The sequence below is a fragment of the Phoenix dactylifera genome, unplaced genomic scaffold, assembly GCF_009389715.1.
Source record: "Phoenix dactylifera cultivar Barhee BC4 unplaced genomic scaffold, palm_55x_up_171113_PBpolish2nd_filt_p 000342F, whole genome shotgun sequence".
NCBI classification, from domain to species: domain Eukaryota; kingdom Viridiplantae; phylum Streptophyta; class Magnoliopsida; order Arecales; family Arecaceae; genus Phoenix; species Phoenix dactylifera.
The window spans coordinates 224,811-251,205 of NW_024067802.1; the positions used below are offsets into that span (position 1 = coordinate 224,811).

The following is a 26,395-nucleotide window of genomic DNA, read 5'->3' on the forward strand; positions in this document are numbered from 1 at the left end:
TTTCAAATTTCTATTTATTTTCTAGTATTATGAAAATATAAAAATAGTATTAAATATTAATGACATCATATATTTTTTTAAATCAAGGGTCAAGCATACAATATTACGAAACTCATAATTTATTACTAAATAATGGTTTCATAATTAATTAACTATTACACACTATTTATGAACTATCAACTCTATATTTATGAAATTTGTATTTTGTTATGAAAGAATAATTTCATGATTATTCTGCTGTTAAATATTAATTATGGACTACAGACTCTTTATAGTCTTTTAGCGATTTATTCTTGTATGATTTAAGACAATATGATTTAAGAAAATATGATTTAATAAAATTTGTTTTAAGAAATGACTATGGACTCTTAGATAATTACGTACGACCCTCGTAGTAGGTTATAGTAGCTTGACATACAACCCTCACCAATGGGTTACTGTAACTTGGAATACGACTCTCGCTAGCGAATTATAATAGCTTGGCATACAACCCCGCCAATAGGTTATAGTAGTTGGCATGATATTGATTATGACCCTATCATGGGTATAAGATAACCTTACTATTTAGTCTGAGAGAATAATTATAAATTATGATATAGAAAAATGATAAATAATTTATGACTTTATAAAATTAGCATGATTTATGGTTTTGTTTATGAACTGAAAACTATATTTATATAATTTGTATGATTATGCATATGAGCATGATTGATTTATGATTATATTGTTATTATGAAATAATTTTTTATATGGTAGTTATCTTCTCTAAATAATTTATTGATGCATGTAAAAAATTAAGCTTGATCCGATAAGGTAGTGAAAAATTTACTTACTGAGCTATGTCACCCATATACCTCTATTTTTATTTGTCTCTCTCTAGATGAATAGGATCGATAGGAATGAAGGATGGTCCAGACTTGGAGTTTGCACTAGCATGTATGGCAATTTTATAGAAGAATTTTAGTATTTTAAATTGACTATAAATTTGTAATTAATGATTTTCTAAATATTGAGAATTATGAGTTTAGTATTTATATTTAAATTTAGACGTTCTGAACCAGTATCGGTTGCATTTAATGAATAATGAAATTGGATTTCTATTTATTCTATTTTATTTGAGATGGATTTGAAAATTAAATATAATGTTGGCTTCGTGTTATCATGGGTTGTACCCCTCGGTAGCACAGCTATGTTATGCTCTGAATCTGGGGTGTGATACTATTATATATCGATAACTTGATAATTATAAGAGATAACAAGCAAGAAGTTGCTAGTTTAGAAGGCAAGCTTGCAGATTATTGTTAGGGAAGAGAAAAGAAAAGAAAAGCCATAGTAAGCTTAAGCACTTATATTAGGTTAGAGGTTGCAATGTGCAAGGTAAGCTCCTAACTTTCTCAAGAACAATATGCTAAAAGAATTTTCGAGAGGTTCAGTATAATACATTGCAAGACCATTTTGGAAACAATATTATATCTGGTTTTATTATTTCTACTTTTGTAGCTATCAATTTACATTTTTACCGAATATGAGAAGCGGCGCTTGTTGAAGATGGAGTAGCTATATAATGGTGGTCCTTATGAGCTAATTGTTGTACACTTTTTACTTGGTGTATCTTGTTACCTAGGTTGAACTCAAGGATGCTTATGCCCCTTGATTGCCTTTCGAAGTCGCTTTACTTGACCAATAGTAGAAGAAATGTCTCATTTATCATTCATCTGGAAAAAAAAAAGAGAGAGAGAAAAAAAGAAAAGAGGTCTAGAGAATCTCTCACCTTGACCCCATAAGGAGAATATTGGCATCAAAAGCACATTTTAGGTTGCACACTACCATACAAGAAGGGTGCATTATTCACCGAATAGGTTTGACAATGTGGAAGGGACAGTTGATCCATCTACAAGTACTCTTTTTGGTGTATCTTTTAGCACCAGATCTATGACAAATCTCATTTTGTGAGAAGCAAGCCACAACAACTTTATCAAGTATAAAGGCAAAAATACAAATCCCAAATACCCGAATGCATCTGGCAAAGACCCATTGAAGGCATCTTTCAGCATGTGGATAAAGCTGTGGAGATCAGTTGTGATATTGTTATACCATCTAGTTGGCTTTCAATTCTACCTCCATTGCATACACAAAGCATATAAGAAAAATGTTATTGTTTTTAATATGGACACCAATAATCAAGTCATGAGTTCAGGTACAAATTGGTTTAGTTGGTAAAGCAACAGAGGGTTGGGTCCAAGTGATCCGGGTTCGAGGTACATATATAGAAAGTGGGAAATGTCTTCACTAAAGCTTTGCCTAGGTCAAAGTTTAAGCAATTAGTGAAGGAGTTTGGTTTTGGTTTTCTATAATAAAAGAGTGTTAAATTCTTGTGTTGTCATGGTTCTCAGGTAAATGTTGCAATATGTTGTTGGTTGTGGGCATGTCAAATACAATTTTGCATATAGATCTTTTGTAAAAATATTTTTCTAGGAAAATAGCACGAAGAATTCTATAAAAAATATCTTAGAAATTTGGATAACTACGAAGGTCTCTAGAAAAGTTTCACTACTGGAGTCCAACGAGTGCATATCCTTTGTGCCCGCATGCATGTGCCATGCACAGACCAATTCTATGCACCATTCATGCATGGCCACAAGCATGAAAGCATAAGAGATTCAAACTCAAGTTCGAACATCTTAGATTAGTCTGGAATTGAATACTCAAAACATGTTCATCCTAGAATGCTACCAAGCACTTGCTTAGATGGTCCTATCTCTTGCCACCTAGTAGAAGGAGGCTGCGCTTTCTTTTGGTTAAACACACTCTTTTATATTTCTTCACTAATGAAAAAAGAGAAAGAAATACACCTGCTAGATAAAATTACTTTTGCCAAACTTTAAACGTTGATTGATGCATGCACCGTACTTTTGCAGAATCATGTGCATTACACATATCTGGTGCTAGTTTATAGTGTCAACTGTCTCCAAATCAGTCCCTCGTAATTGTTATTTGATTAATGAAATTTTCAGTATTACCTTCTCCAACTTACTTCCTTTAAGCCCTCTAATTTTAAATTTTTCTACTATGGTTTTGAATGTATAGCATCCAATTAGACTTATGAGAGTGGCCCACACTCTCCATAATTTTCTTCTTTTTTTTTACAAAAAAAAATAGTTATGGTTTACTAAATAGAGATAATTGAGTGGAATGTCTGTGCATAACAAATTTAAGGTGTGTGTGTATGTGATATATATATATATGTGTGTGTGTATGTGTGTGTGTGTGTAGGAATCCAATGATAGGCCTAAAACACATATGTAGGAATCCAATTCAACCTAAAAACTTAAGTGATTGAATTTTAATTTTATATCCAATCATAAGGTTTTATGCACAATTTTTTATATTAATTCAGCACCTTGCTCCATTGAATCAACTTTAACAACTCAACTCTACTAGAGCCATCAATTTCAACGTCTTTATTGCTTCAAGAGTTGTATAAGATGGTTAGGACTCGATATACATGTCAACGCCCAATTCAACCTAAAAGCTTGAAGCCATTAGGTTTTGACCCAATTATCTATATCAATTCACCTCCCATTAATTATTCTATGCAGGACTAAATCTCTCGCATGATCCTCGATGGATAGGGTAGGTAGGATATAGGATAGTGGCTGAGAAATAACACTTCCTAGTTTAGAGCCTCAAAATCTAGTTATACTCGGTTTAAGAAGAAGGCCCTTGCTACCTTTTAAACCAAGTGTTCCCTTCTCCTCTCAATTATTATTTTTCTTCACGAGAAATAGCAACTCCTTTTAAACCCCACTCCCTAGGGATGGCAACAGATTGGAGATTGGGTATGGGTTGGGCCGACAAAATACTTGTGCCCATCCCACAATTAAAAATCCTATACCCATACCCATCTCAACTTGGGTCGGGCTGGGTAAAGTAGATGAGGCAGGTTTTAAGAGGTCGAATTGGATAGATAAGATGGATCGGATTGGATCGAATCGAGTTAGATAAGTATAGCTTATAACTATAATAAAAAAATGGGAGAAGCTTATAGCTCACTATGTTATGAGTCAATTTTTGATTCAGATAGAGAGAATCCATGTACATCAATAAATATAATATATTTTAAAAAGAAACAATTCATACATAAGTCAAATTAATTGAGAACTTAGAAATAGAATAAATAAAAATAATCAATTGTTGTAAGTTTCAAAGAATGTCAATGTTTTCTAAGTTTCAATAATAATAAATTTCTTAGGGAGAAGGGACAACTGAGGTGAATAGGACTGTGATGGCTATCATCCATCAATTGAACTAGAGGACGAGGTTGGATTGAGGTAATATTATATCGAGTCCAGTTCGAGGCAGAGCATACTATTGCCCATACCCAACCCAAACCCGTTTTTAGTATTATATCTAAAACCCATACCCGCCCTTAAATTTAAATGGATAAGGTTCCTGCCCCTAAGTTTAAATGGATCGGGTAAAACCCGCCCCATTTGGGTCAAATTAAGTATCTAATGGGTTGACTAAAATTGCCACCTCTACCACACACTCTTCTCATGAGAAATTGTTGCCTCTCTCTCTCTTAATTTCATTCTTTCCTTCTCTCCTAACATCAAGATGCCAAATCCTAGCTCTCCTCTCTTCATCGGCTCTCCCAAGCCTAGCAACAACCATAAGCTTCTCCGACAAATTTTCTTTCCTCTCGATATTATTTTAATATTTGAATATTTTCGATATGCGTGAATCTTGTTTTAAGAAGAAGCAGATCGTATAAAATAATTTTTGCAATAAACAAATTTAGCAAAATATAAATCATCTTAATTTTTGTAAATTAATTGGGTGAAAATTATTTTCTGGTTATATGTTTTTGGATATTAAATAGTATGAAATTTGAACTTCTAGGAAATAAAGTTCTGCAATATATGTTTTCGGCAAAGCGAAATCTGGTTTGAATTTATACAATTAAATTTCCTGAAAATCATATTGTGCTTTCCAGGTTTTTATATATGAAATTTATGTATATTACAAATTCTTGTAATTTAATTTCTATGAAATCAATAATTCTTTAAATTAATTTCTGGATAATAAATAACAACAATCTAAATTTGTGGTAATTAAATTTCTTTATTTTATATTCTAGGAACTTTATTTTTACAAGATAAAAAGTGTATTTTAATGTTAATAAAATTTTCTAGATATCTATGTATTAATTTCATATTTTTCATTATTAAATTTAAATATTAGAATGCATTATTAATTTCTGCAAACTGAAAATGATGTAACTTAAGATATTATTACATTATTAAATTCCTGTATAAATATTATATTTAGAATTTTAAATTTTATATAATATGTTTTAGGGACTTATTTTTTGTAAAAATATTAATCTGAAAATTATGAACATAATAAATTATTTAATTTAGTATATGTTATGATGTACTATTTTCAATAAATAATATAAAAAACTAATTTTTAGATTGGTCAATTCTATGACCTTTGCTCCATAAGGTAATCATTAGGTTTTGTTTGGATCCTAAAATATGATAGACATGAAAAATTTTATGATTGTCGTACTTTGATAAAATATTTTGTTGGAATATTAGATCTAGAGAAATCATTTAGAATTAGTCAAAATTATTGTTCATTGAGTGTCCATGCAAGATAAATAATGATTCACTTTTTCTAGAGCTTTTTTTTGATTTACCTCTAAATAAATATTTAAATCAAATAAATTATACATTTGCCAACATGCAAGTTATGAAATTATATTTTGAATGGAAAACAAATTTATAAACTGGAAGTATTATTTTTATTACCAAATACTATGAACATTTATTTAGAAATCTTTTATTAGATGTGCATACTTGTTTATAACTTAACATATTTTATGGTAGTTTGATTATATTTTAATAGGAGTTATATATTGGTAATTTGGCTATTTCTGAACTCATTATTTTAGCCCTACTAGAGGGTATAAATATGGTATTCTAGCTCTACCATAAAATATAAATATAATACTCTAATCTACTCTGCAGAATATAAATGTGATATTTTGGTCCATTGTATAAAACAAAAATATGGTATTTTAGCCCACTCTTTAAGATATAATTCTCTGGCCCTACTACAAAGTATAAATATGACCATAGTCTTATAGATTGTTGAGTTAAATTATGATGTTTGAAATTATTTTATGAATATGAGTACTTGAGCAAACATAATTTTTTATTATAAAATCTATCATATTTAAAATATAATGATTTGCCTATATACCTAACACTGGTAAGAACATATTAATTTATTACTTAAGTATTTTAGTTAAAGCATTTGTTACTTACTGGACTGTTGAGCCCACTATTTGATATCTTTCTTTTTCATAGATCCAAAAATTTAATTGCTGATAGCATAACATTATGGGAATATGTCTAGATGCGAGACCAGAACTTTCAGCATAGTTTAGAAGAATTACTTATTCTCTCAGTGAAAATTTTGGATATTTTTATAAATTTGTTTCTTCAATTAAATATTTGGAAAACAGATGAAATTAGAATCTTATGAACAATTTTTTTTCAATTTCTTATTCATTTTTTTGGACTTGTTAATTATTAAATTTGAAATTTTAGTTGCTCAAATTTTATTCTACCCTTGCAGTAAGGTAATGCCTTATGAGGGTGACAGTTGCCAAGTTCTAATTCTGGGTCAGGCCCATGACAGGCCATGAAGTATGTCGTCTTTCTTTTTTTTTCTTTTTTTTTTTTTTTTGGGGGGGGGGGGTGTGGAGGGTAGGGTTAAACAGAACTATATCTTCTGTATTCTTGACATTACCAACAGTTTCCAAGAGGCATGGGCTCAACTCTAAACAGGTCTCTATCTCCGTAATTAGTAGAAATCACCCTTTTCCCCACAGCCTGCTAACAGTTCCTGCTATAGTCTATAATCAGCCACTCATCAAGGCTAAAACACCTTCAACCCAAATATTGGTTGCAGGTTAGCCCTTGGATCATTAGATTTCACAATTGACATCTCTATCAATCAAGATCTAGGTTCTCTCAAACCAAAGCAGAATATATAATCGATCATCAACTTGAATAATGGACAAGATTATTAAGACCTGTGCTAAGATAACTGCGAGCTTTGCGACCAGTCATATACCATATGGACCATTGTGAGAGTTTATAAGGAACTCCGATTTCCTCCATTCATCAAAGCTGTCATACTATCCGTGTCAGGAGAGATTTCTTAGTTCAAAATGCCATGAAAATCATCCAAGTAGCAGGTTATTCAGACGCCAGTCACATTATCACTCACAGAGCAAGACTAGCAGACGAGTGTATTCTTTAGAAGGAGAATCAACCCAAGAATCTGATAAAAAAGGATTACATAGTGATGAATCTACACACCTGGGACTACAATTCAAACATGCAGCAATTGCAATCAAGAGAGAGCTAAAAATACCAATCGGAAGTATCTTGGAGGCATCTGATTAAGTTGGAACAGTATAGAGAGAGTCAAAGATGGGAACCAGAGAGATGAGTTATTTCTGAAAAAAAATTGATTGAGTTATAATGGGATTGGATGGCTTCAATATGGAAGATCTGATGGATCAAGCGGCAGACTATCAGGTGGCACGAAGACAGTCTGGTCGTCTCAAGCAGACCACGCATGAATCTATCATGTGAACACAAACCATGGCTTCATGGAACATCAGAAAATACAAGTTTGATGTTGATAAAAAAATCACACCTAATGTTCTTCAGGGGCAACTTAAATAATTATCAAGACTCACTTGGAAATAAAGAAAATTCAGCAAAAGGTGATTGCACAACTAATATAATTCTCATATGTTCTAATAAATAAGATTCTGAAATATGCATTAATAACAAAAGCAGCAACAAGAACAACTACTACCACCGCTATAATAACAACCACAACATAATTATAATGATAATGATAACAACAAATACTACATAAATATCACAAGTTACAACCAGAATCATTGCCACTTAGATGGCATTCGCTAACAATACTCTAGAAACCGAAGCCAGTTGTCCGAATGAAAAAAAGTCATTTCTTTCACTAGTTCTAATAAAACTGCTGCAAGACATTGGGTTTAATACATGTTGTTTCTTTATAACTTAAAAAATTTACACCATCATACATCACACAAATTCTAGCAACAAGTTCTCACAAGAACACTGCATCTTCCAGAAAGCAAGGGATCAAATGTGATGTAAGATAGATTACCAGAACATAGGAGTAATTTATGAGCTAGGAATGCACAGTGACATCAGCCTTCCTCTGCTCAGAGACCTTCCGAGAAGGGGGTTTGGAACTCTCCCTCACCAGTTTGGGCCCTTCTTTATCTTTGGATGCTGCACTTCCATTCTTCACTCCAATCCGCAGCTTGTTGGTATCTTCTTTGAAACTCCCCAAACTATGACGGTTTACTCGGCCACATGCTCCATCATTGTTTTCTCCTTTGGATGGATGGTTCGCATCACTACAGCTCTTCCTTCGGCCAAGCTTTGGTGATTTTGCACGAGTTGTAGGTAGCTTCAATTTAAGTAGGAAAAGAAAAATTATTTATCTAGCAATTAAATCTGAATGGTTACATCAGAATTCGATATATACCGGGACAATGACCACATAATTTGTAGCCTGAGAGCCATCTGATCATTACTAAAGTCTATATTGAACTTGAGTTTAACAGTTCATAAATTTATTTGCCAACTTTATGTAGGTACTCAAGTGGGTTGAGTAGGCCCGACCCAGCCTATATCAGATCCAAACTGGAGATAACAATTCTGAAAGTTCAGAGCCATGAGGCAGCATGGGTCCTAGCTCCCAAGTTAAGACCTAACATTCAATGGAGTATAGAATAAAGGTTGTCCAAGATGCATCCGAGGGCTGCAGCACTTGGGGAATTAGATTTCACTTTAGTTGTCAATTTGCCGTATTTTTCTTTTAATGTACTTTCCTTTTTGTTCTAATTATTTCCAGTTCTCAGTAGGTTATTTTGAATCAAGAACCAAGATTAACAGAGCTTAGATCTTACTTGGCAACTTGATGGGTATGATTAATGCAGTGGTACTTTTTATGCATTAATGTTCAGAGTACAATAACCGCAACCAGTTACCATACCTTGTGGGGGTTAGTTTCAGAATTACAAATATTTTTAGGGTTTCTTTTTCGCCTAAGTAGATGATCTTAGATTTGTATAACAGATTGGACCTGGGGACTTAGATTTTATTTTAATTGTATTTTCTTTTTTATTTCTGATTATCTTTTTGTCAGTGGGTTATTTTCAATCAAGAGCCAAAGGATCTTAGATCTTATTTAACTTGAGGGGCATATTTACTGCACTGATACTGTTCATGCATTTCTGTTCAAACTACAGAAACTGCAATCATTAACCATGCCTTAAGGGGGTTGGTTCTGGAATTATGAAAACTTGTCAAGGTTTCTTTAAATTAAACAGGGGATCTTAGTTGTTTAACAGATTGGATATTTGTTTAATGGAGATAGATGAATTAAATAATATATTCTTGTCCTACTGGGGTATGATTCCACAAGGGAGATGTGTTGAATTTTCCAAATTGCATGGTTCAATTCTTTTTTCTGCTGCACTTCCAATTTGCATGGTTCAATTTTAAAGAAAATTCGGACGTAAGTTGAATTTTCCAACAACCTATAGGTTGAGGTCAATCCTGAATCCTAATAGATCCTACATCGACTGTCCAACATCATGGAGTCAAGCATAAATCCCATGAGACAGAAACGACACAGTTCAACACAATCAGGTCTATCTCCAAAATCTTGGATCCTGCCCATACCCACCAAGTGATGGATTGGATTTGGATCTAGATCTAAGATGTAAAGCAGATTCAGGTCGGCTATGGGTCAAGCAGTATTGGGAGCAGACCAACCTGATTGTCATCTTAACTGCACTCAGTATTGGATGGTCAGGTTCATCATCAGGTATGTTCAGGAATGAGTTAGATAATTAGTTGCTTGACTTGTGAAAATAGCACTACCATGCAACACCCTAGTGCTTAACAGGACAACAGATTTATTACATAAAATCTGCATTCATATGACATGCTAATGGACTTGCTTCAGATCCACTTTTCAAGACTACCAATCTGCTTACAAGTTCTCCTTTCTCTGTTGATAATAAAGGCATTTCTGTTGTCTTGTGACAGATTTGTTTTTTATCATGACCGTCAATCTGTCAAGGGGGGGAATCTGTAATTTCATGCAGTAAAAACAGATGCAAAACTGTGATCTTAGAAAAGCAAGAGATAATTTAAAAAAACAAGAGTGAAGTTGTTAATTTGCCAAGAATATCAAAAGTTTGTTACTTCATGGTTGACTGTTAACTAGGTTCAAGAACTTTATCAAAATGATTCAAGGTACTAATTATTATAGAAAATTCCAGAAAAAATATGAGTGCCTATAGGTAGAAGAGCATCCATTTGAACTATAACAATTCAAGCAGCAAATAAAGCTACTAAGAAGCATTTTTTTTGCTTTTCAACATCACCGTCATAGAAAAAAATTAGCTGCAACAACTAGAGCTTGCAATGGCTCAGCATGCCTTAGCCATTCAAGAATTATGACCTGGTGAACCTTAATTGTGCCATAGATGTTCAACCTGGGCATTTAATGGACAAACTCACTGGTAAAAAGTCACATACGTTAGAATTCTATGAAAACTGGAAAGTAACTGAATCATGGCCTGTTGAGAACCATATCCCTGAATAATGAAAACTTCAAAATCTGTTACAAAGTATAGAGCCAGCATAATATTTCATTTCTAACGGACTACAAATAGTTCCATAGAAACAGCTAGTTTAGAGTAGTACCTTTTTAAGCTCAACCTTTGGTGGAGGTCCTTCACGGTAGAAGCTTGGCATGGGCGTAGCTTTGAAAGTCATGCTCTTTCTAAGTTGTTTAAGTGCTGCCTCTCGCTCTTCCTGGAAACAAGGCAAGGCAAATAACAACGTTCTCATAAAATTCAGTATCAACAGATCTTATGTACCAATGTCAATGTAGAAATCGTAGGCCCTGAATATTTCTAGTCTCATATTTAATACAGTTGTTATGAGAAGCCCTACACTACAGTTCCAACATTATGAACTTGTTCAGCATGCAAAAAAACAAAAACATGGACACTGCACATTGTTTTCCTCAACATATGATCAGCATAAAATTCAACATAACTAAGTAGAAAATTGGTTTTTATAATTATGGTATGCATTAAGATCAAGAAAGGAAAAGTAATGTGCACAACTACTAAATATCATTATCTGGACTAAATTATACCCAATAGATTTTTTATGGTACAACTGATTTTGTTTTCTCCTTGGTTATCTCATTTAGACTACCTATCTATATTTATTACAACACCACCCACCTGCGCCCCCAACCAGCACACCAAAGCAATCTGAAATACACATAATGGCAAAAAAGTAAATAAATATATGGACAAGGCTTTAAGGGAAACATCAACTAGCCAAATGAATCCTATTGGTATCAACTTTATAAACCATTGTATGGTGCTCATTCTTTCAAAGGTTTTATTGTAGCTGTTAACGCAGTTTTTGTGGGTAATGAACTACTCTATTGACCCTTCCATAATGCACCAAGCATGTGCGCAACCTTCAACATAGTTTCCGGTTACTTTATCAGAGTTTCCTCTAAATGTACTTGTCGAAACCTTTTCCTACCTAATTTGCTAGAGGTTCATCCTCAGCATTCTTATCCAAAACTCGCATCTTATGAATATAGTAAGAGTCATTCAGTATCAATTACCCAATATTTTTTGCAACATCATCAATCCATTATTGCATCTAAAGTTCCCAAATTTTCTCCATCAAACTTCCAGTATATTACCTGTTCAGATTTCTGATGTACTTGTTTGGAGGATTTATTAAATCTTGACACCTTACTAGTTTAATATTTCCATAATTCAGTTTGTTCTATCATCCTCTAAACTTTTACAAGATAATTTTTTCTTTCTATCACATTGGCCATGGTCAATCTATATGTATTATAGACCCCAGATCTCTTTCAAGATATTCAAATCACCGTACTAATCTTTAGCTCCTTCTTTACCACCTAACCATTTTTAATTCTTTGCCATATCTCCCGCTGCTCCTCTTCTCACCCTTCCCCACACCTCTACCCTCATCAACACTGCCCTCCTTCCTCCTCTTCTCTCTCTCTCTCACCCCTCTCTCTTCCACTCCCTCTAACACACACCACTGGCAGCACCACCAGCCCCCTCCTTGTGACCATAGCCACATTCAGATCTAGGACATGGAAGTTGGCTTGTTGTCTGCCCATTTATCATCAAACCAGGATTGGGCTCAGATGAAGTGAATTTTTCATTTTTCCGATGCAGTGGATCCATGGATGGTTACATGGTAGCAACAGTAATAGGGTAAGTCCAATTTGCACAAAATTTCAGTTCTAGAAGAGAAGTCCTCTGAACTTTACCCATCTAAGAATTCCCACTCAAAATAGGACTCTAAGGCGCGTTAATAGAATTATATAATTTCATCTTGGGTAGTAAATTAAATGCATCCAAAAATATGCCATAACTCAAAAAATATATATACAAAATAACATTGCATTAATATTTACAAAAAAAATACAATAATTCAATATGTAACTATACAATTAAACATAGTACAATCAGCAAGTTTTGCTAAACCCTAGATTTCATATGACATGTCTTAACGTTATTGTGTCTCCCTTCGGTTTTTGTATTCTTTTTCATCGCATATTTGTATTACTCTTTCTTTACAAAGAATCTTGGTCCCACCATGTCTGGTCAAAATCCTTTGCCACTTGCGTTGAAACCCAAATGCCTAGCTGCAAATGTTAGGAAATGTTGATAGCATTGTGGTTCGCCTTAGACCTATAACCACTTGGCGCTCCTCCTCTAGCTCAAGCTGACAGGCAACAACCATAAAAAATTTGATGTCCCCATTCTGTCTTAGAGCAAGCTTCACTGTATCCCAAGATTCTGGCAAGGAGTTAATCAATCCAAGAATTTGCTCCTCTTTGGTGAGAATGATACCCTCATCTCTAAGGTCAAAAATCATATCCCACATTATCCATATGTATTGATTTATTGTAAGTCATGAAGTCCGATACTGTGACCATTATCACTACGATTTCAAAAATAAATTGGGTACGAGCACATATATATATTTTTATCTATTATTAATAGCCCACACTAATCTATCATGATACGGGTATCGAGCATAAAATCACAAAATTTAAAAAATGTATATATTATTAATCCTAGTTTTACACAATGTTCTATGAATTTTCAAAAAAAAATTAGGAAAAATATGAATAAAAAATAATGGGGTGAGAGTGGCACAAATGCTCAACCTCAAGATACCAGACCGACATGTTAGCCATCTGTGCCAAACTGCATTTATTTTTGCCCCCACCCCATTTCTTCTATTTTAATTTTCTTTTAAATATAAAATCTATTAAAAATTTAAAAGAGTTATGCTTGTAAGCATGGCTGAGGCTCGAAATCTCGGCCTCATGATAACTCAACAACCATGAAATCCATGCCCTAGCCAACTGCAGCACAACTCCTTCCTCTCCTTTTTAACTTGAGAGAAATTTTAATCAAGAAAAAAAAATATGCATTTCTTATTGAGATGACATATAATTATGCTAATTGTTGTCGCGTATTTCCACGTGGGCAATAATCGGCATAATTTCGATCCTAAGCTATTGAGCATTGTCCATCCATTAATCTTATTTTGAAGAAAAGCAAGAGCTTCTATATGCTTAAAGTTGTTTCCCTTTCCAAATGTTTTGTGATTTCAAAATGATTGTAAGTCTATTCTACACAACTTAGTTAATTGGTTTGTGATTTTTTAGCAGAATTCATCCTTATATAGATATTCCTTCCACATGTTAATGTTGTGTCAAGCTTGGCTATTCAAGCCAAGCACCATTCATCTTCAAAGTCACTCTTTCCAAATCCTTCCTTGATTGGAATTCAGATGCAAAAAGGTTCTCTTAACCATCCATGATATCAAAATTCTTAGCAAGTTTCCACTTAAAATTCAAAACCCTAGCAACAGTAATAGGCTAAGCCGTTTGCCCAGAAACTTACCCACCAAGCTTTTCTTCCATGGTTCCCTAGCCTCCTCCAACTCCTTTTCGTCAAGCAATGATCCCATGAATTCCATGAGCTACTCAACGTCCAACATAACCTTGTGGGTCGCCCATTGTCTCCTCTATGGCCCCCTAACAATCTCCAACTAAGGTCACTGCAACTCAGGTTTAGACTAATTCTCCGCCTCCCCATCTGAAAGGGAAACATCCTGGCAAACCTCCTCATCACCCTCCACTAAATCCCTAGGAGGCTGCCCACCGGTAGGCCCCTCAATCAAATCAAGTCTCCCTTTACTTGCACTGGACTCGCTCACTTCACTCATAATCATCCACACCACTCCTTCCGACCCTTCAAAATGGAGATGTAGCATGATTAGTAAACTTTCTAAATGACAGTGATTAAGTTGGGGAGAAATCCTGAAATGTAAAAGATGAACAAGTACAAGGAGCAAGGTTGTGATTGGTCTTCTATCCTCCAAAATGACATATAGAAGAGTTACCACTTGGTCTTCCCATCCTCCAAAATATTGAGGTAGTGAACTAGGATAGGGAATCTGGTTGGTTTTCCCATGTTCAAATTTGTCATGGAAGGCAAAGTTTTGAAGATGAATGGTGCTTGGTTTGAATAGCCAAACTTGACATGATATTAATATGGAAAAAGAATATCTATATGTGTCGTACTACACAAACCATAAACCAATTAATTACATTTTGTAGGACAAACTTACAATCATGTTGCAGCCATAAGACATTAGAAAAAGGAGGCAACTCTTTAAGCATATAAAAACTCTTCCTTTACTTAAAAATAAGATTCATGGAGAGACAATGCTTAATAGCCTAGGACCAAAGGAGGTTGATGATCTCCTTAACCAAAATTCAGAGGATCTACTACGTAGCTAATCATTAATATTGGTAGCTTTTTTTTTTGGTAGATTGTAGCTCCATATCTAGTACTTTGATGATGCAATAAATTTCAGATTGGCACACTTCGAAAGTGCTTAAATTCTTTTCTCTTGTTGATTTGCTTTAGGCCTTGTTTGAATTCAGAGATTTAGCGAGAAGAGAATAAAAAAGAGAAAATACAAATATTCTTTTTGATTAGGAGAGAAGAGAATAGAGATCCATTTTCTCTTGTTGGGTTGGAAATTTAAGGAGCGAAGTGAAAAAAAAAAATCTCTCATTTGAATAGCAAGTCAAGAGAGAAAATATGAGAAAGGGAGAGAAATGACTTCTCTCCAAAGCCTATTTCACTGCAAAAGTGGAGAGATTCCAAGAGAAAAGAAACTCTCCTCTCTTCTTTTCTAGGGACGCATTTGGTTCGCGACCAAATCAGAATCGGAATGGTCATATCCCCCCCACCCCCCCACCCCCCATTTAGTTCGTGGCCGGAATTGGAATGGTCATATCCCCCAAAGCATTTTGTTCGTGATCATAATCGAAATAAAGTTTGAATACTAGAAGAGAGTAGGGATTAGGTTTTGGGGGATTGGGGCATATTCCCATTCTCCGCAGAATTAGAATAGGAATGGGACTCCCCCCAACCAAATGGCTGAAAAAGAAATCACTCATTCCCATTCCAGAGTCCAACTCCCCCCAACCAAACGTACCCCAGTGTGTCCAAGTTTTTCTTCTTTTCTTTTTTATTTTCTCTTCTCTTGAGTTCAAGATTCTCTTCTTTTCTTTTCTCATCTCTTGAGTTCAAGATTCTCTTCTTTTCTTTTCTCTTCTACTCTTTGGTATCCTTTCTTTTCTTTTTCTTCTCTCTTATATATCCAAACAAGGACTTAAAATGATTGTTAAATGATTAACTAACAAATTCTGGACTATGATATGGCTACAATAGGAAAATTAAGCTTAGGCTAAATCAGTGGATTCAGTTGGTAAGTCATGAGGCTAAATTATATTATATAATAAACAAGAATGAAGTGCACCACTTGCTAGCCCTTGCCACATTGATACAATACAAGATAGCCCATGGCAAAGGAGGCATTTTCTGTCCTCGCAGCTGCTCTCTCCTCCCCACCACCCTTGCGAGCTATCGCCAACCTCCAAGATGACTCCAATGGAGGAGCCTTAACTGCCCTCTCCCTTCTATTCTTCTTCCTCCACTTCGCTTCACCTAGTGGCGCTTGCTTCTACATTGTCGTCAGCACCCACTCAAGCCGACTACTTCACTAGCGATGGCCAAGGTGGTGAACAGCTCTCGAGACCTATCCATTGCATGGTGAAGATACTCATCACTGCCATTTAGTCCTACGTAGATCTGCTGCATCAGAAAAATGAAGATGGCCACTTCATCCTAGCCTGCAGTCAGCCTAACGATAAAGGGGCAAGCCCGAGCCCGACCTCCGCACCCTAGGTTTGATTGTAGCCATGGTCACTAGGAGGGTGCTGGTGGTGCTGCCGACAGTCCGGGTTAGAGGAGGGTTAGAGGAAGGTCGGGAGAGAGGAGGAGGAAGAGAGAGAAAGGGGGGGGGGTGGAGATGGTGTCGACAAGGGTAGAGGAGTGGGGAAGGGTTAGAAAAACAACAAGAGAGATGATAAAGAAATTCTATCAAATAATAAAAATGACTAAGTTATGTTTGCCTATTAATAGCGGAAGGATTATAAAGTTCTGCCTTTTCAGATATTTTAATCTTAGCATATGATAAGCATTTAAAAACTTGACTAAAACTAAGTTTGATCTTGCAAATAGGTTCCCATTGGCTGATTAACCACCAACAAGAAGCACCACACTGCCAATGCACATTCACATGAGCATGCACACTCAAATAAAATACAAGAACTCACCAAAATGTGATGCTACTTAGATGTTCACCAATTTCTGTTAGCTTATGCTGCTAAAACAGATAAAAGTAACCCCATAATGGTTGCTTTCAGCTAAAACCAAGAAAACCCCGAAATCAAGATCAATTCTAGATCAATTTTGATCGGGATATCCAATTCAGCTGCATGTCTTAAGAAAGTAGGGCATGCACTCAGACAGTTGCTCAGATGTCATCTAATGGATGGGTAAAATGACACAAGAGCAAATGTCATAGCTGGGTCACAACGTTAGCTATATGTGCCTTAGCAATGAATGCAGTTCCCAACATCAAACATGCCTTCATCCCTCTTCATCTAAGCACTATCCTAGCTATGCAATCCCAGATGGCCGTGTCCTAATTGCATTGTTATAATTTGTCAAACCAAGAAGGCAAATTTCTCTACTCACAAATGTATTTATCTTTCAAAGCAAGCAACTCTCTTTTCTAGAATCCAACATGAATTTAAATGTGTTAAGCAAGTTTAATGCGTTACAAGCCAGTGATAAAGATTTCTTAAACATTAGTGGATCGTAAATTGATCGTTGAAGTGGAAACCATATCAACAGGGCAAGGCTTGATGGATTCAGGTTATAAAAGGTAAAGAGTTGATCAAAAAAAGAATGTAGTAGGGACTGATGGAAATTGTATAGAAGCTTAGTTTTTTTTTGTATCCTATCTTAAGTAGCAGCTAAAATACATGTGTGAAAACTCCAATTACGCATTATAGTAGCTTGCTATCTAATGGCCCGGAGCATGTCAAAAACTCAATATTACAGATGCGGATAAAAACATATAATATGCTATCTTTCTCAGTACTAAGAGAGTGAGATGGGACTTGCTGTAACAGAAAATGCAAGGTTGCTCCACAATTAGAGACAAAGGCCCCTTTTCTAGAAGAGTTTGAAAATTCCTGCAGGACCTGTGATTCACACTCTCCAAGAGCTCCCCACACAGCACATCCAACATTGAGTAGCTTCTTCCTAGGTAAAGAACGTAATTTGGCATTTCTAGATTTGTGCATTAGATGTTTTTAAGAATTAAAATTTTATACATGCTATTGGAGTTACTATTATAAAGTCATCTAGGAATATCCATTAAAAAGTCATCCCCAAAAAAAGATCACTTTTAGTTCAAGGAAGCAATTAAATAGAGCACCCACTTGCCATGTCTTGGGTAGAAATAAAAAACAGTATCCAAAAACAAGTTAATTACAATGATGGCCATCAATGGTTAGTAAAATGGATCAGCTGCTTTGCGTACAACCATGGTTTGATGCCAATTGGCAAAGTTGTAAAACTGTCCTAAAGAAGAAAGGTACAAAATAATTCACAGGACGAAGCACAGACTTTCTGCAAGCCTAAACAACCAATTACCTCATAGATGATGCAAAGAACATCAGATCATTGTTATTCATGGAATTGGAAAAATGATGTAGCATATGAAAGAGAAGATTTCAACTTCTACAGCAAAAGTTCATTAAAAAAATAGCATTCCTGAAATGCCAAGATCTAAGTCCATATTGACAGATAAGGACCTCCAGTATGGTGATAACGGCAACTTCTAACAGCACTAAAATACAAAAACCTCTACTTATACTCCATCTAAATTTTATTTAAAATTGCAAGATGAACAAGCTGACACTGGGTTCTGTTCAGAATTTAGGTACGTTGATTCTCCACAAATTAAATATTTTGAGATGTTTTAAAAGCCAACATGGTAAAACAAAAGGCTACGAGTGTCTAGATCTAAATTTTAGTAAAGATTGTGTCATCCAAAAGACACATAAAATACAGATTTTTAACCTATCAAAGGAAAAGCCACACAAAGGATATAGGAAAAGGGAACATAAGTTAAAACTTGGCATGTAGCATTTTTTTTCAAAGATACAAAAGAAGAAAAACTACCTTGGTCCTAGCTTCACACTGGTTTTTCTCAGCCTCCAAAGCTTGATGCTTCTCTTCTAACTTCGAATAAAACTAAGAAGAACAAGGGAAAATAACACATAAGGTTGTCTTCATAGCAACTACAAATATTTACAATGCTCAAATATTACAAGATGAGAAAAAGACTACCTCCTTCCGCTTCTCTGCACGTTCACTGCATCTAAAAACAGGTGCAGATGCGACTGTAAACCTGCCTTTTAATGTTCTCACTGATGCAGCAGTTCTATATATCATTTAGGAAAGCTTATACCAATGCAAACAGAAAAGAATAAAAATAAACAAATCATCAAATAACGACCAAACAGAAGTAGCAAGAGGATACGAAGAGGCAACAGAGCAAGTATCCTCTTCGTCCAGGTGCTTTGTATTATCAGGATGCAGAGGCTTCCTTGATGTGAGCGTTGAGGATGTCTGCAATGTATTAGAGAAAACCATCACAAAATTCAGAATCTTCTCTATTTGCAGTAAGCTTATGAGTTTCTATATATTTGATTCTGAAGTTAAAAAATATATAATCATATTAGTTATAATTTAGTAAATAAGAGACGCGGCTAGAAAATGCCAGATTGACATGATACGAAATATTTGATCCTATCACAGAGCTTGTATTCGTTCAGTTCAAAGAGGAGCTCTACATAAAATCAAATTAGTGCCCAAAATGGAAGAATGACACTTTTGAGTTGTGCTAGAGCTTGCACTTGTCTACACATATATCACTTCTTCACATACCAAAATTCTTCAGTTGCAGCTCAAGTCTTCCTATATGTAGAAATGCTCATATCACAATCATTGACTGCAAGTATGCAACACATCTGATGCTACCAACCCAGAACAGAATCAACAATAAATTAAAAGGACCCTCAGCATAGAGGAAACTCTTCTCTCACAGAATAAAGAAAGAGTTATGATAATTATTCTTTGTAGGAACAAGACCAGAATAAAATCAGAACATGCAACCATAGTTATTTATTTGGATGATCCATCCACATATGTAACCATAATAGCTAGATAAATTTTAGCAGGGAACAGTGAAGACTGCTTTTACTAAAACATTGAGTCATAAACTGGAATTATTGCATTATGTAACTTATGATGATCTCCCAAGACTAAATTTTCATATGGATTTCAAAAAATGATTAAAAAGAACAGAAGGAAGGAAAATCTGAATATTCAGAATTACCTGAATCTTCTTTGGCATGTTACTTTCTTGTTGGCTGTTCAAATTAGCAGATCCATTGCCATTCCCAGCAATATTAGCAACAAAACAGTTCCCACCAGAAGCATGCTTATCGGTTGCAAGAACACATGGTTGAGGAACAGTGCGGTTGGACTGTATTTCTCCAACATTAGCATATTTTGGCACTGTTTTAATGGGAGAATCAGTGTTCTCATAATTATCTGGCTTATGTTCTATACAATTCACTTTTTCCTTCTCCAATGAGACAGCATTTAAATTTGAATTCTCAAAGCAGGGCAATTTGTCTCCCTTGGGAAAATCCATATCTTGATGCACAGAGAAATCCTCAACAAAACTATCTATTATATCCTCATTTACTTTGTGTTCTTCTAGTTGTCCATTTGTATGAGAATCTTGAGGATCAGGAATGTCCCTCCTAGTTTCATCAAATGCAGAAAGCTCCAGATGTTTAGAAGAATAGTCATCAGGCTTCTCAGGGTCATCACTGGCTGAACATATGATAAAGCCTTCTGATTCTTCACCAGTACAAACGTCCTTAACTTCCTTTCCCATCTAACTACAAGAAATATAGCACAAATATCACACTTTCTGCAGATTGAATGGCTAGTTATAGAGAGACCATACCAAAACTATGTCAGCATGTGGACTTACTCTTGCAGAAAGACTAGTGCTTTCAGAAAATAAACTTAACGATGGGATAAACATGTAGAGAGCCGCAAAGCACGCATGCATCAAGCGATACAGAATGATATTAGAAACCAACGTCACCGATATGCAACCCAGTTAACCAATTGTTGATTTTCTAACTGTTTCATGTTTTAGCTTAATCAGAAACGGGCTCTTCATTAGTAATGAACTTCTACCAGAATTTCAAAACATTCAAAGAAATGACAATTACTTAATAAATTAACATCACCCAATCATGATATGTTTAGAATTATGAAATAAGGAATTTAAGATGAGTGGGCAAAACTGTTCACCGTAAAGTACATCACTAACTAGAAATGTCTACAAATAGATTCACTAACATCACTTCTGACTGCATCATTAAGCATTGCAAAAATATAAGCAAATCACAAAGAGTAAGTCTGCAGAGGGGCAGATCAAACATGTTTTGGATATAAGGCAGCATTTCCTATCAAAGGAATGAATGCAAATAAACAAGCCACTCTCGCTTGAGGATCATCAGTCTTTTCATAATGTTCATAATAAAGCATAAAAGTAGTCAACAAAGTGAAGCTTCATTATTTCTAATCAAATCAAACATACATCTAGAGAGTTTGAAAATATATGCAACGTTCTACAAAGAGAGATAGCAGAAGAGAGAAATTAGCAGTTTTTCAAGTCAAGAAAATGCATATTTGACTTGCATCTGAGAATATTTTGAAAAGATAAAAAGATATAAGCATGAAAATCTAAGGCAGTGAAGTTAAACAAACATGAACTGTAAGATTACAAAATTCTACAAGGAGAAGAAGCATGAAAAAACTGATCGAAGCATCGGCCATCAATTCCCCGAGCCAGAAATAATCTTGCTTAATATGTACATTAACTAACAATGGAAAATATGATCTTACGCTGAAAAATCCACTGATTGACAATCCCTTAACCAAAACCCCAACTAAAACCACAAAAAACCCAACTTTCAGCCAGATTCACATGAAATCTGAACAAAAACCAACAAATCTCACAATCCCATCGACCGATCCACAAAAACCACCTTCTTGCTCTAAGAAATTTCTCCCACATTACAGTTATCAAAACAAGAACGAGATCGAGAACCAAACACACAAGAAAAGGGGAGAAATCAAGGGGAATGCTGGCAATACCTGACGCCCTTCCTCCCAAACTTCGATCCAAGAGGACTCGCTCTCTCTCTATCTCTCTCCACCTGATTTCGCCCTCGTCGCCTCTTCCTCTACCTCTTTCACTCTCGCTCCTCTCTCCCCTACTCGGGGCTGGCCGACGGTGGTCTCGGTTACGGAATTAATAGCTGTTACGGTATTTATAGCTGGGCCCGCTCTAACGCCGTTACTTGACGGCGAGTTTTCGAAATGGAAGGGCGTGAGGTTAAAGCCTAGCCGTTTGATTTAATTTCCGCTCGCGTACTCTTCTCGCTCCCACTGAGTTCGAATGGCGGGTGTCCGGTTACCGCCTTCCCAAGGTGCTCTGCTGGCCGCTCTCGCTCTGGATCGAGACGTGAGTTTTGGATGGTGGAGGTCATTGTTTCCTTATTTTTACCAGCTGTGGCATCTTTGTTTAGCTGAATCGTGAGGAGCTAACTCCTCTAATCACTCAACTATGTGTCTTTATCAAGTTGTCCAGAGGATAAGATGGCAAAATTTTATCTGAATGAGAGACCTAGTCTGACTTTGGGGGAAATTTTATCTGAATGAGAGAGAAATTTTGAATTTCAAACTGGACAGAAGCTGCATCTGTGGATTCAAACATGGCCCTGTAATGAGGTTAGATCTAGGTTAGTCTAATTTATGTGTGGAAATGTCAAAGTTTGTTGTATAGGGCTGCAAAACTTGGTTGGATATGGGTTTGTAGATCTACATAATTTAGTTTCTTATAATATGTTTTCAAATTTGAGTTGGGAACCCCTCCAATTTGGATCGAAATGGAGAGGACCAACTCCCCGATCCTGGGTATTTGTCACTGATGCAATGTCTATGAATTTATGGCCCAACTCATTAACTTAGTCCCGAAGCAGAAAGGGCTCGAACTCTTTCAAACTGGATCAAGTCTAAGTTACCACATCGAATTTTTCTATATCTTTGTATTTTATGTTGTATTACGTGTTTAATATTTGTTTTAAAATATAGTCAATTTTCTAGGTTGAATTGGGTTACATTGCTTGGATTAGGTTTAATTAATAGTTAGATATTTTTTAGACTTTTTATATTTGTTGTTTATTTCTCCTTGGAAACACCCAGATGTGGGTCAAGTGATGATGAGCCTAGTCACGTCAGCTCAAGTGACTTGAGTCACATGGATCAAGTTGGGTGGGTCAGGGTTGCGTCATACAAAGTAGTGTTCGGTTTGAATCAATCTAGTCAAGAGACCTATGGGTGGGTTTGGATTGAGGAGTTCTAAGTCAACATTGGTCAGATTAGATATGTCAATGTTGTAAATGTCCTTGTTCTAGTGATCCTGCTTGAACCAATTTGAGGCAATTTGGTAGTGTCTATAACCTTCGACTTCTACTTAACCTCTTCTTCATGGAAATTACCACACAATTACACAAATAAGAGAGTCAAGCATATACAAAAACCCAAGTCATTTATACTTTAATCTCTAAATAAATGCTTCAGGGTACGCTTCGAAAGACAAATTTAGATGGAGATGAAAATGATTGGAACTAGATCCTTGGTCAAGCATTTTAAGAACAAATTGTTTCATGGAAAAAGCTATAGGTCATCCATTACTCATCACCACTCAATTCAACCAATGATGTGGAGGTCGGGTATTGTCTAAGCACAAGAAGGGCTTGGCTAACATCAACAATCCTCACCATATATGGCATCAATCCTCAACTACCACATCCTGGATAAATTGAGTGATCATTAGCGAGTAATTGGTATCTATGTTTCTTTTGTCGTTGCCCTGGAAAAAGAACGAAGAAAAGTATGACATGCCACTATTGTAGAGGTGGATACTCTTTAGATTTAGTGCTAGCTGAGTGAAAAATTGTTTAAGTTTCATGGGTACATTTCTAGTTCAGAATGTGGTATCATTTGTTGAAGAGGAGTTAGAACTCTAAAATTTCTTGTGTTTACATCGACGGTCATATGCGATGGCGAGTGGTTTAGAACTTGATTAAACAAAAAAAAATCCCTGGTGAATTACTAGAATTAACTTGGACAGGCTTTCACAACATACATCTTAGGGTTTTGTTTTGACCTCCTTTTTCCCCAAGTAAACAAAGATCTATTTGATCAGCTCAGCTTCAGAAGGACATAATGCCCTTTCATTTACAATACTTCCATCTAAAAGGCCATCACCATAGGATAGGGCTGATAGATCTCAAGAGCCAAGGAATGACAAAAATAGGCTAAGAAACCTACACCAAATGTATCCAAGATTCGTCAGAGTCAGATGGGATCTCAAGATCTAGAGATAAATAATATGTAAGGATACAAGCAGGCTTAAATTGACTTGGTCTATTCAGAATTTTCAGTGGGGCAAACCCAATAAGAATACTTAAAGTAGTGTACCTAAAATAGTATTAAATTAAGTCCAAATTTGTCTGTGGCCGGACGGCTGATCCATTTACATCTCAGTTCAGCACTGTTTAATGAAGCCAAACATCCATCAATGTGCAAACTTTGAAGAACTTAAATAGTTGAGGTCAACCGATCAAGTTGACATAGAACCTTGCCAAGCTTGGTGTGCTTTTTTTCTTTTTTTTGCTTGTGTGTACTTATCGTACTCAGAATGAACCTTAAGAAAAAACTTATCATATTTGATTCTTTCTCTAGGCTTAATCTTGAATCTACCCATATCTTGGATACAAAAATATGGTCCAGCTTCAAGAAAAGTGTTAGAATTTCAACAATTTCACTTTTTTCCAAAGCAAACTTCCTTGGATTTTCATCTGGTACTATTTTGATGAATAATTAAATGTCAAATAACAAACCCAACGCTGTTATATAACTGCTATCAAACATGATTTTAGCTTCCTCGAAGAAAAAAAAAAGGTGCATATACCTGATGGTAGTTAGATATCCCTTTACAACTGCATCAGCAATGCCTAATGTACCTTTTGACCATTATAGCATCATAGCTTAACTGACATTGGAACCTCACTTTAAAGCGAGGCTTTGATGATGCTGAGATCATGATACCACGGACCTCTTCCATTATTACCATCTAGCATTACAAATATAAATATGGCTGTTAGTTTATTGAAATTTTTTTAAAAATATAATAGTCAATATAGTAGAACTTGTTTACTCTTAGGATGCATTTGATTCACGATCGGCATTAAAATCGAAATCGGAATGGTCATAATCCTAATATATTTGATTCGTGACTGAAATTGAAATCAAAATCAAAATAAAATTTAAATAGTAGGAGAGAATTGGAATTAAATTTTGAAGGATTGAGACATTCTCATTCTTTCCTGAAATTGGGATAGCAATGGAACTTTCCCGAACTATTAGTTAGAATGGAAGTGACACATTCTCATTCTCATTTCCGAGCAAAACTTCCTCCAACCATGCACTTATAACTAAAAATGGTAGTACTATTTCACTAGATTATTAAACTACTGCTCACCAAGCACACGTTTACCCACACAAAAACACATTTTGATTTAATTTATCTAAATCAAGTGTAGAAATATTAAAGAACGGTCATTGTAACATTAAGACGGCCATATAAAAAGGTTGTTATTCCCATTATTAATACTTGTTTCTAAGATGATGGAATGCCTCTGAAATCGTCATAACTTCTGTTCATGCCAACCTTCCTTTATAGCACAGCTTCCGGACGGTCTAAAGGTATGGCTGATGGATTTTTTAGATGCCTCGTCAAATCCTGTGAGGAGAGTAAATGCTCACTGTTAACCTCAGAGGACCTTAGCGTTAGTATTGTCCCTGCTGATTTATACTCTCCATCTTCTAAGACAAAGGAGTCACACCCTTATTAGATGATTAGATATTGGATAAGATGTGATGCAGTATGTATACCAGATTTGAGGGAGGACCTTCTGGGATCCATGGATTGGTCCTTCTCATCCATGAACCTGTTCTCATAGATTGTTGGTGGACTACTTTCACTGCCCCCACACATGGCATCTTTTGCATGCTTTTCCTTGGGCTCTACCCATTGTCGTACTCTTGTCATTAGCTAAGTACCTAATGGTCCCAAGTAGATGAACAGTAATAGTCTGTCAACTTATTGGAATTAGACGTGCTTGGTTTCACGATTGCAGCTGGCTCCACAATGTATGGCATCATGTCAAATGATTTTTTGAATCTTATTTATTTGGTTTCAAAAGGCAGGCCAGACTTGCGTTTCGTTTGGGCACGCACCTAACGCAGGGTCCACAAGGAATAGCAATGGGATCCTCTGACCTATCGGTTGGACATGGGAACCAATATTAAATTGTTTCAAGAGTGTGAAGAGAAGTGAGTTTATCAAACATTGGTGCACAATGTGGACTTGATACATACTCGAAATATTATGGGACCCACGTAGGTGTGTTTTCATGCCGTATCAATTGTGTAATGTGGAGATCTTGGATTCTTCTTGATAGCTCTTTTTGGGTAGGCCTTATAAGGTTGTTA

General features: G+C 35.5%; 1 protein-coding gene across 2 annotated transcripts; it reads right to left on the bottom strand.

Annotated features, from left to right (window-relative positions):
- Positions 1–7,911: 7,911 nt before the first annotated feature.
- On the bottom strand, positions 7,912–22,077 carry LOC103718978 (protein WVD2-like 1). 2 transcript variants are annotated; one of them, XM_008808009.4, is made up of 7 exons: positions 21,929–22,077; positions 20,082–20,655; positions 19,224–19,312; positions 19,031–19,124; positions 18,863–18,934; positions 10,863–10,973; positions 7,912–8,550 (listed from the first exon to the last, which is right to left on the bottom strand). In XM_008808009.4, the coding sequence occupies exons 2-7, from the start codon at positions 20,649–20,651 to the stop codon at positions 8,266–8,268; spliced, it is 1,221 nt and encodes a 406-aa protein (XP_008806231.1). In that variant the 5' UTR covers positions 20,652–20,655; positions 21,929–22,077; the 3' UTR covers positions 7,912–8,265. The 2 variants fall into 2 exon arrangements, with proteins under 2 accessions (XP_008806231.1, XP_008806232.1); XM_008808010.4 differs by having other exon boundaries at positions 8,102–8,550; positions 20,082–20,651.
- Positions 22,078–26,395: the final 4,318 nt, after the last annotated feature.

Coding starts and splice junctions, on each gene's coding strand:
- LOC103718978 (XM_008808009.4), bottom strand. CDS start 20,651: ATGGGAAAGGAAGTTAAGGACGTTTGTACTGGTGAAGAATCAGAAGGC. Junction 19,313..20,081: donor ACATGCCAAAGAAGATTCAG/GTAATTCTGAAT, acceptor AATACATTGCAG/ACATCCTCAACGCTCACATC. Junction 19,125..19,223: donor ACTTGCTCTGTTGCCTCTTC/GTATCCTCTTGC, acceptor AATGATATATAG/AACTGCTGCATCAGTGAGAA.